Source organism: Hibiscus syriacus, unplaced genomic scaffold, assembly GCF_006381635.1.
Source record: "Hibiscus syriacus cultivar Baekdansim isolate YM2019G1 unplaced genomic scaffold, ASM638163v2 tig00003041_pilon, whole genome shotgun sequence".
Classification (NCBI taxonomy): Eukaryota; Viridiplantae; Streptophyta; class Magnoliopsida; order Malvales; family Malvaceae; genus Hibiscus; species Hibiscus syriacus.
The window spans coordinates 3,232,822-3,246,956 of NW_024061960.1; the positions used below are offsets into that span (position 1 = coordinate 3,232,822).

Here is a 14,135-nt window from a genome sequence, read left to right on the forward strand (position 1 = left end):
AAAAATTGCAAAGTTACATGTTTGCATATGTGCACTGCAAAACTGATATAAATAGACAAATATAATATGTGAAAAAATTAATTACAAAAGTGCAAAAGTGATATTAATTCCATAAACCCCAACATAATATTCATGCAGTACCTATATTCATGCAAAAGTCAACATACTGAAATTCACTAAACACATATATTCATGCACAACATATACATGCAGTACTCACATTCATTGATTTCATGCAAAACATATATATTCATGCAAACAAATAATTCTATCACTACATATATTATATCAATAAACATAAATTATCCAAATAAACATACCAGAACATATACTTTATAAAATAGTAAGCATATATAGCTGTAAACCCATGTATACTAACAACAAACCCATTCGTGCAATCAGTAAGCAATAAGCATAAGAAAAAGCCATATAATCTCATATATACTATTCTCATTCGTGTAATCAGTAAGCATGAAAACCATTTATACTAACAGTAAACCCACTAAACTCATATAAACTCATATAAACTCCCTAACATATATACTAACATATATACTAACATATATACTAACAGTAAACCCACTAAACTCATATAAACTCATATAAACTCCCTAACATATATATTAACATATATACTAACAATAAACCCACTAAACTCATATAAACTCCCTAACATATATACTAACAGTAAACCCACTAAACTCATATAATCTCATATATACTATTCTCATTCCTGTAATCAGTAAGCAGTAAAACCATTTATACTAACATTAAGCAGTACACCCATATAAACTCCCTAACATATATAACATTTTAATATCAGAAACCACTAAACAATTGCAGAAGAAAGTTTTCAAATTTAACATAATAAAATAAGAGTTTTCAAATTTATTTTGAGGAGCTTTAAAAATATTTTTTTATACAGAAGAAGACCCTAAAGATTTTTTGAGCGCTTACCATATCTCGCGTTTGAGTCTTCTTCTACACGATAATATCTAATTGTTAAACGGAAGAAGACCTTAAAGATTTTTCGATCAAGCGAGTGTTTACCCAAAAACCCACAAAATAAGATTTTTTAAAATTTTCTAAGCCTTTCGATTACCCTAAAACCCAAGAAAGAAAATATCTTTGTTTCTCTAAATCTCTCAAAATCTCTCTAAACCAGTTTGATTTTAAGACGAGGAGGTTGAAGGTGAATGGGTTTTCACTCTTTCAACGAGTGTTATGCAAAAGGTATGAAGGTGAAGGCAAATGGGTTTTGTTTGAAAAAAACCTATTGGTTTTCCACGTGTGTACTCAGCTGGCATTAATAATAATATAAAAACATCACCGTTAGTTTATAACAACCATGTCGGACTCTCCGATTTTTTTTAACGGAGAGTGGTCTGATTGAATCAATTAAAAAGTTTGATGGTCGAATTGAGACAAAAAGTAGTTTGGTGGAAAGATTGATTAATGATCATAGTTTGGTGGTCTCCCGTGTAGTTTACCCTTACTAATTCAACGATATATTAGCCGCCATGTTTTCTAATATTCTCTTAACATGTACATTTGGTCAATTGGATTTGACACAATACCAAATAGACCTGTAATTTGTTGTATTTTCTCTTGACCTTGTGCGTAAATTGTGTTTTTATCTATTTTTTTCATCTAAGTTTTTGGAATTTCAAAAGATATTTAAAATTTTATACCCTTCAAGCGAAAATAATCTCTAAACATATTTATTAACTGATTACATGATTTGTTATAGTCAAATCTACTTAACTTATCAACCTATAAATAATCATCGCCACCATAAACCTCATACCAACACCAAGTGTTTATTTATAATTCACTATGCAAAACTAGAAAAAGGAATTTAGACTCTCTATTTCTCTCAACATCTCTCACTATTAATTATCTTTTCAAATCGTTTATTCTTTATTCTCTTTATAAATTCATTGACTATAATTTTCCATCCAAATTAAAAAAAAATGAACCGTGACATTTCTCCCACCACAAGTTAACTCTTCCGTGTATTCATTTTGCAATATGCCAAGGGTAGCACTTTCATCTTTTAAGGGCACAACAAAGTAAATGATAGAGTATCCACATCAATTTCTAACTCTAATGGAATCCCATTTCCTCCGTAATCCATCCTGTCGCCCACTACATAGCAAGGGGTTTGTGGATTGTAATGGCAAATCCACTAGCGATTGATATGATACCCAACAAAGCATATATATTTTCAAACTTTCAATGAATATAAACATCAAACTGCTAACTGAGTACATATGCGAAGGTGCTTATCCACAGAACCAAGAACTGTGTGTATGTATTGCTATCAAAACATTACTGATGAACACCGCGATTGCCCAAGTCAGCTGCTGCTTTAGCTGCCCGTTCTAATGCATCTGACACCCAAAGAGCTCCCTGGGAAAAATAGCTGCTACTGACTACAGTTTTTCCAGCAGCAGCAGCGGTTCTTCCTGCAGCAGAAATGGCTGATTTAGTGTTCTCCAATACATGGTATCTCTCATCCACAGATCTAACAGCACCAACACCCACACGAAGTTTATCTGTGAGGCCAATCCTCTCACTTAGTTCAGCAACTTTAGCTGCAGTGGTTGCCGAAACCTGATGAGACTCATCAAAGGCTTGGGCTTTGCTTAAAGCATCTTTGCCTAACACATATCCATTGGCCAACATGGCTTTCACAGCATCCTGAGCGAATGAAACAGCTTCTCCAGCATGAGATACAAATTGGCTTCTTAGTGGAGGTTGCTACAAAAGGGGGCAAACAAATGAGAATATAGAATACAATTTACTAAATTAAAATTCACAAGGATCAATTCAGGAGCACAAAAAAGATAAGTGAACTTACCCATGAACTTGCTTCATCTTCTTGGCTTCTTGAAGGGCCAGTAAAATCAAATTCCTCTTCATATTGCCCCCAGCGCGATATGAATATACGATGATCAAGAAGTGTCGCACCCTACAATGATAAGATATTCTAAGAGTAAAAATACAAACAGATTAAACAATCATCATGATGGAGTGGGAAGCACAATTCATGAATTAGATCCAATATTATCCTGAAAACAAATAGTAGCATGTGAAAAGGAATGGAACTAAATAGATCAATAAGATATACTTCACTCAAAGGTTAATTGATGCAGTCATAGGTTAAAATGCCCAAAGGTTGATATAGCAATAAAAGACAGAGATAAAGAGATCACACAACAGAAGTAACATCAACAGGATAATCATCAGTTTTAAAAAGAACACCAGGATCATAACTGCAGGAAAAAAGCTGTACATGTATAAATCCAATATGATATATTTTCCTCAAAACATGAATGGACATATTCTGAGTTCAAGGTAATAGTCCTACTATTGAACCAGGGTAGAATACTTCTTTCTTTTTAGTATAATCACCAGTATCTAACATATTGGCCGACTAATCAAAATTTGGTACTGCTGAGACCCATTATAAGGACGACACTCTCAACCATATTTGTACCATTCTCAATATCAGGATTAGAACTACTGACCTTGCTTAAGAGACCAACACATCATCCTGCTAGACCAATTGGTAGTTGGTAAAGTAGAATACTTCTTTTAATTGTTTATATTCACTTATTATCGATTTGCCATGTAATATCGATTTTTGAAACTACAATTACAAGTTCAATACATTAAAACGCCTCCCATAAAGTGCAGATATATATTCTCTTGAATCCATTTCATATATAATCAATTCGATAGTATCCATTTCATACTCGATTAGTCTACACCAGTCACATAAAGTTCACCTTTACTTATACCAGAAAAGTGATGTAGGCAATAGATTTCATGATAAAATAGGTAGATTTATAGATGCAAAGATGAAAGCTGCCCTGAAGGCAATAATCTAAAAGGTAATCTAAAGCTTCTGAATGAAATAATCGGAATACATACAGTAAGCAAGATAGCAGTCTCCTGAGAATAAGCATCTTTGAATGTCACATAGGCAGTGCTTGCATATTCACCAGACCTGCTTGCATCCAAAAAAAAAAAACCCAAATGACTACCTTCAAGAATATGCAAATAGGAAGGATAAATATAACAACACAGTTAATTATGATGGAATGTTCCAAGTACCTAACAATTTCAACATGCTCAATGGCACCAGAGAAGGCGAAAAAATCATAAACATCTTTCTCAGTAGCTTTGGGAGACAGGCCAGTCACTTCTACTGTATATCCAAAATCATTCATTTCTACAAGAAAGACTGCTGATCGAGGATTTCAACCTAGTCAAAAAGATCACGAAAATTGAGCTTTAAAACAAGACAATTATACAGAAATTCAAGAATCATGAGAATGAACTGAAATTAAATTGATGGAATTGGAAATAGGAGAATGGAAGAACAGTTAGTAACTAATCATGCACAAAAGTAGAGTTAATTTGATAATTAATTTCGTAAAATAATTAAGGGGAAAAAAAAAGCGAACCTGAAGAGATTAGAGATTGAGATTTCAAATGACGGGGAGGAAATGAGGAGCGCGTGAACCGGGGTTTTACTAGTCCCTCATGGTTTGGTGATTACTTTAGTTTTGAAGGCGGTTTCAGCCCATTTTTATTTTCTGATCCAATTTGGGTAGTTTTCACCCGTTCATTAGAATAAATAATTTTTTGGTAAAGTTCACAAATGTTCTATTGACTATTAAAAGTTATAAAATGATCTCTTAATTATTAAAAGTTATAAAATGATCATTTGACTATTCATATATTCGAAACTCATCATTTTCTATTGAAAAATTGACGCTAGTCTCAGCTAGATATTAATATGCTGATTGGATATAATAAAATCATATTTTAATGATGTCTACTGACCCTATCGAAAATTTGTATGGTACTAAAAAAAAAGAGGGAGTGGATGCAAATCCAAAGAGAGATCATAATGAGAAACTGAAAAGGGATGCTTGAATGGAAGCTCCTGCTTTAGAGTTGTAAGCATATCCAAAGATTTATTTTTAAAATTTGATTCAAAGTGTGAAATTTTAATTTTACCAAACATATATTTATAAATCAATAATAATTTGTTCATATGAAAATTGATCTCCAAAAGGCTTTTGACTCAATCCACTGGGGCTTCATTTCTGTTGTACTTAAGGCATTAGAGTTACTAAGTAAATTCATTGGGTGGATTGAAGCTTGCTATGTTGATGTGAGATATTCCATCTCATTCAATGGAAGCTTGATTGGCTACTTCAAGGGTGCTAAGGGAATTAGACAATGTGATCCTCTTTCCCTTATTTTGTTTGTTCTTGCAATGAACGTTTTATCCAAAATTCTCAATATTGTTGCTACTGGAGGGATGTTCGGCTTCCACCCTAAATGTAAGAAGATAGGCCTCACTCACATTTCATTTACTGATGGCTTATTAATCTTCTGCAAAGGCAACCTTAAATCTATTACGAGAGTCATTACAGTCCTGGATTGCTTTTATGAATTATCTGGTCTTAGGCTTAATGCTGCAAAATGCGAATTATTCACTACAGAAATCTCAGTTCATAATCTTGAGACTATTTTAAACTTTCTAGATTCAAACATGGTTGCTTGCCTGTTAGATACTTGGGGGTTTCCCTCGTCACAAGGAAACTTTCTGAAAAAGACTTTCAGGTCCTAATTGACAAGATCAAGTCCAGAATTCATCAATGGTCAAGAAAGAATTTGAGTTATGCAGGCAGACTTGAACTGGTGAAGACTGTCCTTTTCAATGTTGCTAATTACTGGTGCAGGCAATTAATCTTGCCAAAATATATTATCAACAAGATTGAGTAGCTTTTCTCTAGATACTTCTGGAAAGGTTATGATAATTCTGCTGCTGGAGCCAGAGTTAGTTGGGAAAATATTTGCTTGCCAAAATCTGAAGGAGGTCTCGATCTTAAGGACATCAAAACATAAAATAAATCATGTAGGTTACACCCTATTTGGAATATTCTTGCGGGGGAGGGCTCCTTGTGGGTAGCTTGGATCAATAATTACATAATCAAGAATCAGGAATTCTGGCTCATAGAAGAAACATCAAGTTCTAGTTGGTGCATCAGAAGAATTTTAATTGAAGCTTCGAAATGTTGCTCGACCAGTTTTGTCAACAGGAGCAAAGAATGCTAAAGAAATTTGGGAAGAGGTTCAGACCAAAGGTATCAAACCCATGGCAAAAACTGATCTAGTTTCCCCTTCATATCCCTAAACATAACATGATTTCCTGGATGATAATTTTGGATAGACTTCCAACTAGGGAGAGACTTTAACGTTTTGGATTAGTAAATAATAGGCAATGTGTTATTTGTAAAGAAGCTTTGGAAACCACAGACCATCTCTTTGTTGAGTGCAAGATGGTTGCTATCATTTGGAGCTCTATTCTACACCTCTTTGGCTTGAGCAGACATTCTTTGACTTGGGTTAACTTATTTGATTGGGCGTGCAATGCATGGAAAGGTAAATCTCTTCTGACAACTATCTTGAAGCTTGTTTGGTGTGCCTTCAATTATTTCATATGGGAGGAAAGCAACCGAAGACTGCTTAGAGGGAACTCCAAATGAGAGGATGAAATTTTAAATTCCATTAAGGAGATTGTAGGAGCTCAACTAAGTAATAGGAATGTTAATAGATTAGATAGCACTAATTTAACACTTTGTAATCAATGGGGTATAGTTTAATTTTTTGTTGTAAATAGGTTTCCTTCTTGTTCCTTGATTGGATTGTTTTGTAGCAGTTTACTGCATTCTTGGGTAATAAAATTTTAATTATCCAAAAAAAAAATTGTTCATATTTTTATTTCTTAAATTATTCATGACATTTTAATTTAATATTTAGCATTTCTTTTATTAAAATTTTATGTACAAATAATTTAATATAATATTTATTGCATACGTTATAATATTATTTTTTATAAGAGAATTGCAATGTACTGGTAAATGATCGTAAGAAAATCATAAGAGAAGGTTGAGTTTGTAAGATCAGACATATATGGTGAGAAGAGAATAAGTGTATGAACTGTTTGGCTAATATAGCGACGGGTCAAGAAAATAAATTTTCCATTTTCACATATCCACCAGAAGAATTAAGACCTCTGTTAGAGGCAGACGCTAGAGGGGATGGTGTGTTAAGGATGTAATCCTGTGTATTTCAGCTTATTGTACTAAAAAATAATATTATTTATTATTATAAATTAAATTTACGTGTCGAGTAAAAAGTATATGATATAAATAAATTTTATATATTATAAATATAAAAAAATAAATCAAATTGAATTGGGAATAAAAACTTAAATTTAGTGACGGTTTTTGAGAAAAATAGTTTGGTTACCAAAATATAATCATAAGAATAATTTTTACCCTTGTATTTTTAACGGAGTTAACAATTTGAGACAAATAAAGTAACAATTTAAATTTTAGAGAAAAAATGTCTCAATTTTTTTAAAAAATAATTCGATACAAATAATATACTTTAAGAAATAATAATACATTTAAGCCTTTTTTTTAAAAAAAAAATGAACAGGTGATTTAGAGGCTATTGCATTTGCAGCTCTCAAGTCTCATCAAGGATATATAACCCAACAGGTGAGTAACCCAATGTAAATAAGCAAAACATTAAAAATTAACATAATCCTACCCTTTAAAGCCCTAAACAGAAAATGCACTTTGGGCCTTTCAAAATAAAGCAAGTTACAAGGAAAAAAAGTATGGTGTTTAATCAGTTAGTTCAGTTAACCGATCACATTAAATTATTTAAATTTTATTAATTTATATTTTTCTTTTTAACCGTTAATCAAACTAATTTTTTTTTTAATTTTTTTTAATGAAATCATATAAAGTTTAGTTAATTTGTTCAGTTATCTGAATTTATCGAAATCTTTTGTAATATTTTTTAGTTAGATTAATTTAAATTTATAAGAAGTATTTTTTCTTCATTTAGATTAAAATTTTGATTGGCTATTAAAAGTTTAATAATCTAATGTGATTAAAAATAGTTGGATATTAATTCTTAAAGGATTTGAGCTTAAAATATATGTGTAATATATATAAAACATAATTTTTTTTAACGATTTCAGTTAATTAACCGATTTCAAACCAAATTAATCAATACCAAACTTTAAAAGTTTTCTTAACCATTAACCGAGTTAACATCTAATTAACTAATCGATTTATTGAACTAAATTTTAATTCGATCAATTAATTCAGTTAAAACCGAACAATAAACACATCCTTAAACCGAAAGTCTCTAAAACAAAACAGATGCAAAACATAATTTTTTAACGATTTCGGTTAATTAACCGATTTCAAACCAAATTAATCAATACCAAACTTTAAAAGTTTTCTTAACCATTAACGAGTTAACATCTAATTAACTAATCGATTTATTGAACTAAATTTTAATTCGATCAATTAATTCAGTTAAAACCGAACAATAAACACATCCTTAAACCGAAAGTCTCTAAAACAAAACAGATGCAAAACATAATTTTTTTTAACGATTTCGGTTAATTAACCGATTTCAAACTAAAATAATCAATACCAAACTTTAAAAGTTTTCTTAACCATTAACCGAGTTAACATCTAATTAACTAATTGATTTATTGAACTAAATTTCAATTCGATCAATTAATTCAGTTAAAACCAAACGATAAACACATCCTTAAACCGAAAGTCTCTAAAACAAAACAGATGCAAAAGATAATTTTTTTAACGATTTCGGTTAATTAACCGATTTCAAACTAAAATAATCAATACCAAACTTTAAAAGTTTTCTTAACCATTAACCGAGTTAACATCTAATTAACTAATTGATTTATTGAACTAAATTTCAATTCGATCAATTAATTCAGTTAAAACCAAACAATAAACACATCCTTAAACCGAAAGTCTCTAAAACAAAACAGATGCAAAACATAAATTTTTTAACGATTTCGGTTAATTAATCGATTTCAAACCAAATTAATCAATACCAAACATAAATAGACACATCTTATAATATTGACTTCTTTGAATGGATTATTTTTTCTTATATTAAAATATGTTCTGAATTTGTAATTGTATATTTTAACCTAAATTATAGTTAATAATTAAGTTAGATTCTATTATAATTTTAGTGGTTCAAAATTATTTGGTAATTGAGTTTATTTAACAAATAAATATTACTTATTTTAGACAATAATTATTATGGAATAAAAATTCTCGGTGATCAAACATTCAACTTTATAAATACAGAATATGTCTTAGCCTTTAGAATTAGATGAGAAATAATTATTTTAGAGAGATATAATATTTTTGTGATCTCTGTAACTTTTGAGATTTATGTTGTAAAGATATTGAAAGAGTGATTTGAGATATTTCATATTTCGATATAGGTACAGAATTTTAAGATACATGAGATTATATCTATATATCTATAGTGAATTATTATTGTTCTCATTAGTAGAAATAAATAAGACCAAATCACGTTAAATCTTATATCTCGTATGTATTATTTTATATTGATATCGTTTTAAATATTTTTCGGTTCCAGATGTCTGACAATAACCCTTATCGTTTCTTTCTGTATTTATTTTTTAGAAAATAAATTTGACGGCTGATTTTGTCCAAATAAATTAAATATGTTGAAAACCAAGTATGACGAATTCACGGGTTCAAAATGCAAAACTAGTCGAAAAGAATGGTTATCGATAATGGCATAGGACGCTGGAGCAGAATTTGGTGTGCCGCAAAATCACGTGTCAGCGACTCCCGTCAGCCTTTTGAGGCTGACCTTTCTGGCTCCACCACTTCTCAATATCTAAACAGTCCTCCATTAACACAAAAACACAACGTACTTTGAAACTTTGCCAATTCCCATGTTCATTGAACCAACATATTCTTCAAAATATAACAAATTTCTCTCTTTGTTCAAGGAAATAAAGCACTGATCGTGCTTAATTATTATTTAAATAGACTTGAATAATATACAAAGTCTGTAGATGACAAGAATCATATCCTTGTTCTCTGCAATCTGCATTACTACTACTGATGAAACAGCATCAAATCCTTAGACATGGAAATATTTTTAAGTAAAAACCGAAGGTGCTGTGCTGAAGGCTGAATATTATTAGTATTACATAAGTAAACTTCTGATAATGGCTGCTTGGTCGCTATCGCTGTCTGTGGAAGCTAACAGCTGGGATAACCGGTCGCTTAGGTCGTCCACTTCTCTATGTAAGCTCCTGATATAGTTGCAAGTCTCCTGTAAGACCTTGGAAGATGATACCTGAATATAAAATTAAAAAAAGAATGATTAAGCTAAGCCCGTAATGAGATTTTTTGGAACATGAAATTAAATTAAGTTTTCGATGATATATTTGAGTGTGATGGGCTGTAGATTACATGACGTTCTAAAAAGGAACAGGTTGAGTCCCACACCTTCAACTTGTTTCCTAGATATGAGGCTTTGGGATATGCAAGACTTATCTACGAAAGTGAACCCAGTCCTCACAAAAGAAAGGATTTATTTTTAATATTATTCATTATTTTATTATTTTTTGAATTTCAAATGTAGAAAGAAAGAGAGAGAAATAGAGGGGAAGTGGGAAGAAGGAGAAGAATGTAGAAAGAGTGGTGGTGGTGGTGATTGGCACCTTGTTGAAGCGGCGTCGACGAAGCTCGGGGATAAGCTGTTGCAGCTTGGAAACAAGATCGGCGATCTGATCGTCGGTGATCCTGGAAACACTTGACTGCTTGGAACGTGATCTTCTGCCTGACATTGTGTTTAAACTGAGGATATATGCAACTCTTGATGGAGTTGTCAGCAGACAAAACCTATGAAAAATGGGAATGGGGACGGGAATAGGGTTAAGAATAAATAGAAAAGAGAAGTGCTTGGAAGACTACGTGGGTTATGCTGCTTCTTAAATAGGGTTGGCTATTTTAAGTGTGCATGCACCGAAGAAGGGGAAACAAGAAAAGGAAAGAAAATTCGTCCACTTGATATGATTTTCACCGCCAGTCATTTAGAGATTGGAGGGTAAGAATAAGATAAGATACCATTTCCATTGAAAACTAGATTTTGCTATGAAAACAAATTCCTCTTTTTACCATTATTTCATCAAATTACTTACATCCTTAACAAATACTTATATAATAAATGATTTGTTATATTATTTTAAAGATAATTAAATGTGAATTCATTGAGCGACTTTCATTGGTTAAAAAGAGTGTTGTTCTTTCTTGATGTATCGGGTCGAGCTGTTACATTTGCAGAGTGTATGCGTTATCAATAATTAAGAAAAATTTATGAACATATATTATCTAGTAGTTTATTTCAATCTATTAAAAAATAAAGACAAGCAAACGTGCCAATAGTTTTAGGGTTAGAATGCAACATGATTGAAATTATGTCTAACAAAAAGGGAAATTGAGAAATGTATGCCATACTGTCCTTGCCAAAAATGTCCCCAAACTGGGGTAGTAGGCAAAAGCAAGCGAGTTAAGGGCAAGATGTGATCTGCTCCATATAATCACCCAACTACGAGGCCCTCCTTTCAGTCTATTTGCCGTGCAAGCCAGCGTTATGCACTTATTTATATTTGAAATATACTATATTTTTATATATAAATATTTCTTTAGTTGATTAATTCTATGGTATGCTGATAAAGAATATCATTTAAATTTTAAATAATATCAAATCTTAAGTTTAATCCCAATAACTCCTCCCTTATTCAAAAAAATATTATTGTTCTCTCCTTTCAGAGTTCAACTTCGTTAAGAATATGTTTAATAACCTATTAAAAATTAATTTACTAAAACAATATTAATTTCAATAATTTAATATTTCAAAATTATAAATTTTCAGTAAAAAATTAGAGACTTATTTGTCAATTAATGAAGAATATTTTTAATTTTTTTATTTCTTAAAATCATATTATGCTTTAAATTTATATTTATAAAATAACCTAATTCTATCCCTATTTAGTTTTAAGTAAAATATTAAATAAATTTATCATTTAAATTTAACATTTTAATATTTAAAACTTAATTTATCAGATAATACATTAATATCGTTATTTGTTTTTCAAAATTTTTCAATTTCATTGAAAAACAAAATCTTCCTTCCTTAATTGATTTTTTTTCCTATTCGGCTGAGATAGTGATCAACATTTATTGAGTTAAATGGTAAAGATTAAGGGGTTTAATATACCTTGATCAAATTTTTATATGTAAATTTTATGGATGGAAAAAATAATATTGTAAGAATTTTACTTTTAATTAAATGTTTAATTATATCCGAATTCAAATGCAATTAAGACCCATATAATTATAAAATACTAAAATCTCAGAAAATAAAAGGATATATAATTAGAGGAGAATGAATTAACGTGATGGATAGGATTATAAATGAGATAAGATATATCGTAAATAACTCGATTAGATTTGTTTACAATATTAGTGGTAAGTCGTTGGGGTCTGAAAGTCGGAAAAAAAAAAAGGAATAGGGAAAAGAGGTAGCCTAATCGGGGAAGGTAAGGGCATGGTAGCGACTTTGTTGACCGCTCTGTGAGTCACGTTCTACGATCCACTCAATCCTCCCATCCCCCGTAATTTTGGTCACTATTTGCCACGTCTCCTCTCATAATCCATGCATGTGATATTATGTACATCTTTCAAAAAATGCAATCTGAGTCAAATTTAAAAATAAATAAATTATTGAAATTTATTAATATTATATTATTATTTAAATTTTATTTAATTTTTTTAATAAAATCGTGTTGACAAAAATTGAGTAAAATCAAATATATTTTTAAAGTTTTTATTTAAATTTGAATATAACTATTTATAATATTATGATATCGATTGATTTCAATTTAAACCAGTCTTTATAACCATATACAATATAAAAATATATTTTTTAAATATTTTTTCACATGTGTAAGATTTATGATATTATTTTGATAAATCAATTAAATTTAAAATTATATAATACATTTATAATATAATTATTTAAAGAAGAGATTTTGAGGACAATATATTGATGAGAGTATAAAAGAGGCAAAGAATTAATGAGAAGAAATAATTTACAAAGAGTCACAATCAAAGGATCAAATTGAATTAAACAATGGATTAAATTGAGAAAAGAAAAAATCTATAGTCAAAAAGAGGAAGTGAAGTTACACATATTATAGGGTAAACTACCTATTGGCCACCCACCTATTTTTTAGTTTCTATTTTGGTCATTAAACTATTATTATTTTTGAAATCATACATAATTTTATATTTTGTTTCTATTTTGGTCACTCATCGTTAAAAAATTGACTATAATGCCGACATGACATTTTAAAATTATTTTGAAATGATGATGTGGTATTATCTTATGGTGACATGTCAACATCACCGTTAATCTTTTAATGGCGTATGACCAAAATAAAACCAAAATGTAACATTAGGTGTGATTTTGAAAAAAAATAATTTGGTGACCAAAATAGAAACTAAGTAATAGGTGTGTGATCAAATAGATAATTTACCCTATCTTTTTACATCTTTGAGGAGCATGTAATTAAAATATCGTAAAAAATACTTAAAACGAATGATAAACTGAAAAGAAAAAAGAGAATTAAGAACCAAAACAAAAATAATCAAATTGCTTAGCTAAAGACCAAAACGACATTATTTTCATTTTCAAATATTTGAACTTTATAAATTTAAATTCGGCTTGAAATTTTACTTAATTTATGTTTTAGTCGCTCAACTATTTTCCCCCGAAATCATATATAACCTTACATTTTGGTTCTATGTTGACCACCTACCATTAAAAAATTAACATTGATGTTAACATGATATTTTTTTAATTATTCTTCAATCATGATGTGACATTATCTTATTATGACACATCAACATCGCCGCTAATATTTTTAAAATGAGTGATCAAAATATAACCAAAACGTAACATTAAGTGTGAATTAAAAAAAATAATATTTGGAAGACCAAAATAAAAACTAAATAATAAGTGGATAACTAAATAAGTAATTTACCCTTTTTTGGCATGGAATGGGCAATAACCTAGGCCTAGATACGCCCTTGTGAGCACATATATGCTAATAACCAATGTTTTTAAAATCGGACCGGACATTAAACCGGTGA

The 14,135-nt window shown here is 30.2% G+C and overlaps 2 protein-coding genes across 4 annotated transcripts; both read right to left on the minus strand.

Moving 5' to 3' along the window:
• Positions 1-2,122: 2,122 nt before the first annotated feature.
• LOC120169174 (binding partner of ACD11 1-like) lies at positions 2,123-4,565 on the minus strand. 3 transcript variants are annotated; one of them, XM_039177390.1, is made up of 5 exons: positions 4,476-4,565; positions 4,123-4,273; positions 3,940-4,015; positions 2,864-2,974; positions 2,123-2,763 (listed from the first exon to the last, which is right to left on the minus strand). In XM_039177390.1, exons 2-5 carry the CDS (start codon positions 4,236-4,238, stop codon positions 2,332-2,334), a joined length of 735 nt encoding a protein of 244 aa, XP_039033321.1. In that variant the 5' UTR covers positions 4,239-4,273; positions 4,476-4,565; the 3' UTR covers positions 2,123-2,331. The 3 variants fall into 3 exon arrangements, with proteins under 3 accessions (XP_039033321.1, XP_039033328.1, XP_039033333.1); XM_039177397.1 differs by having other exon boundaries at positions 4,123-4,240; positions 4,476-4,522; XM_039177402.1 differs by having other exon boundaries at positions 4,123-4,252; positions 4,476-4,507.
• Positions 4,566-10,101: 5,536 nt separating this feature from the next.
• Positions 10,102-10,796, minus strand: LOC120166748 (transcription factor PRE6-like). The gene is made up of 2 exons (XM_039175963.1): positions 10,640-10,796; positions 10,102-10,272 (listed from the first exon to the last, which is right to left on the minus strand). Exons 1-2 carry the CDS (start codon positions 10,763-10,765, stop codon positions 10,120-10,122), a joined length of 279 nt encoding a protein of 92 aa, XP_039031894.1. The 5' UTR covers positions 10,766-10,796; the 3' UTR covers positions 10,102-10,119.
• Between the last annotated feature and the right edge of the window lie 3,339 nt (positions 10,797-14,135).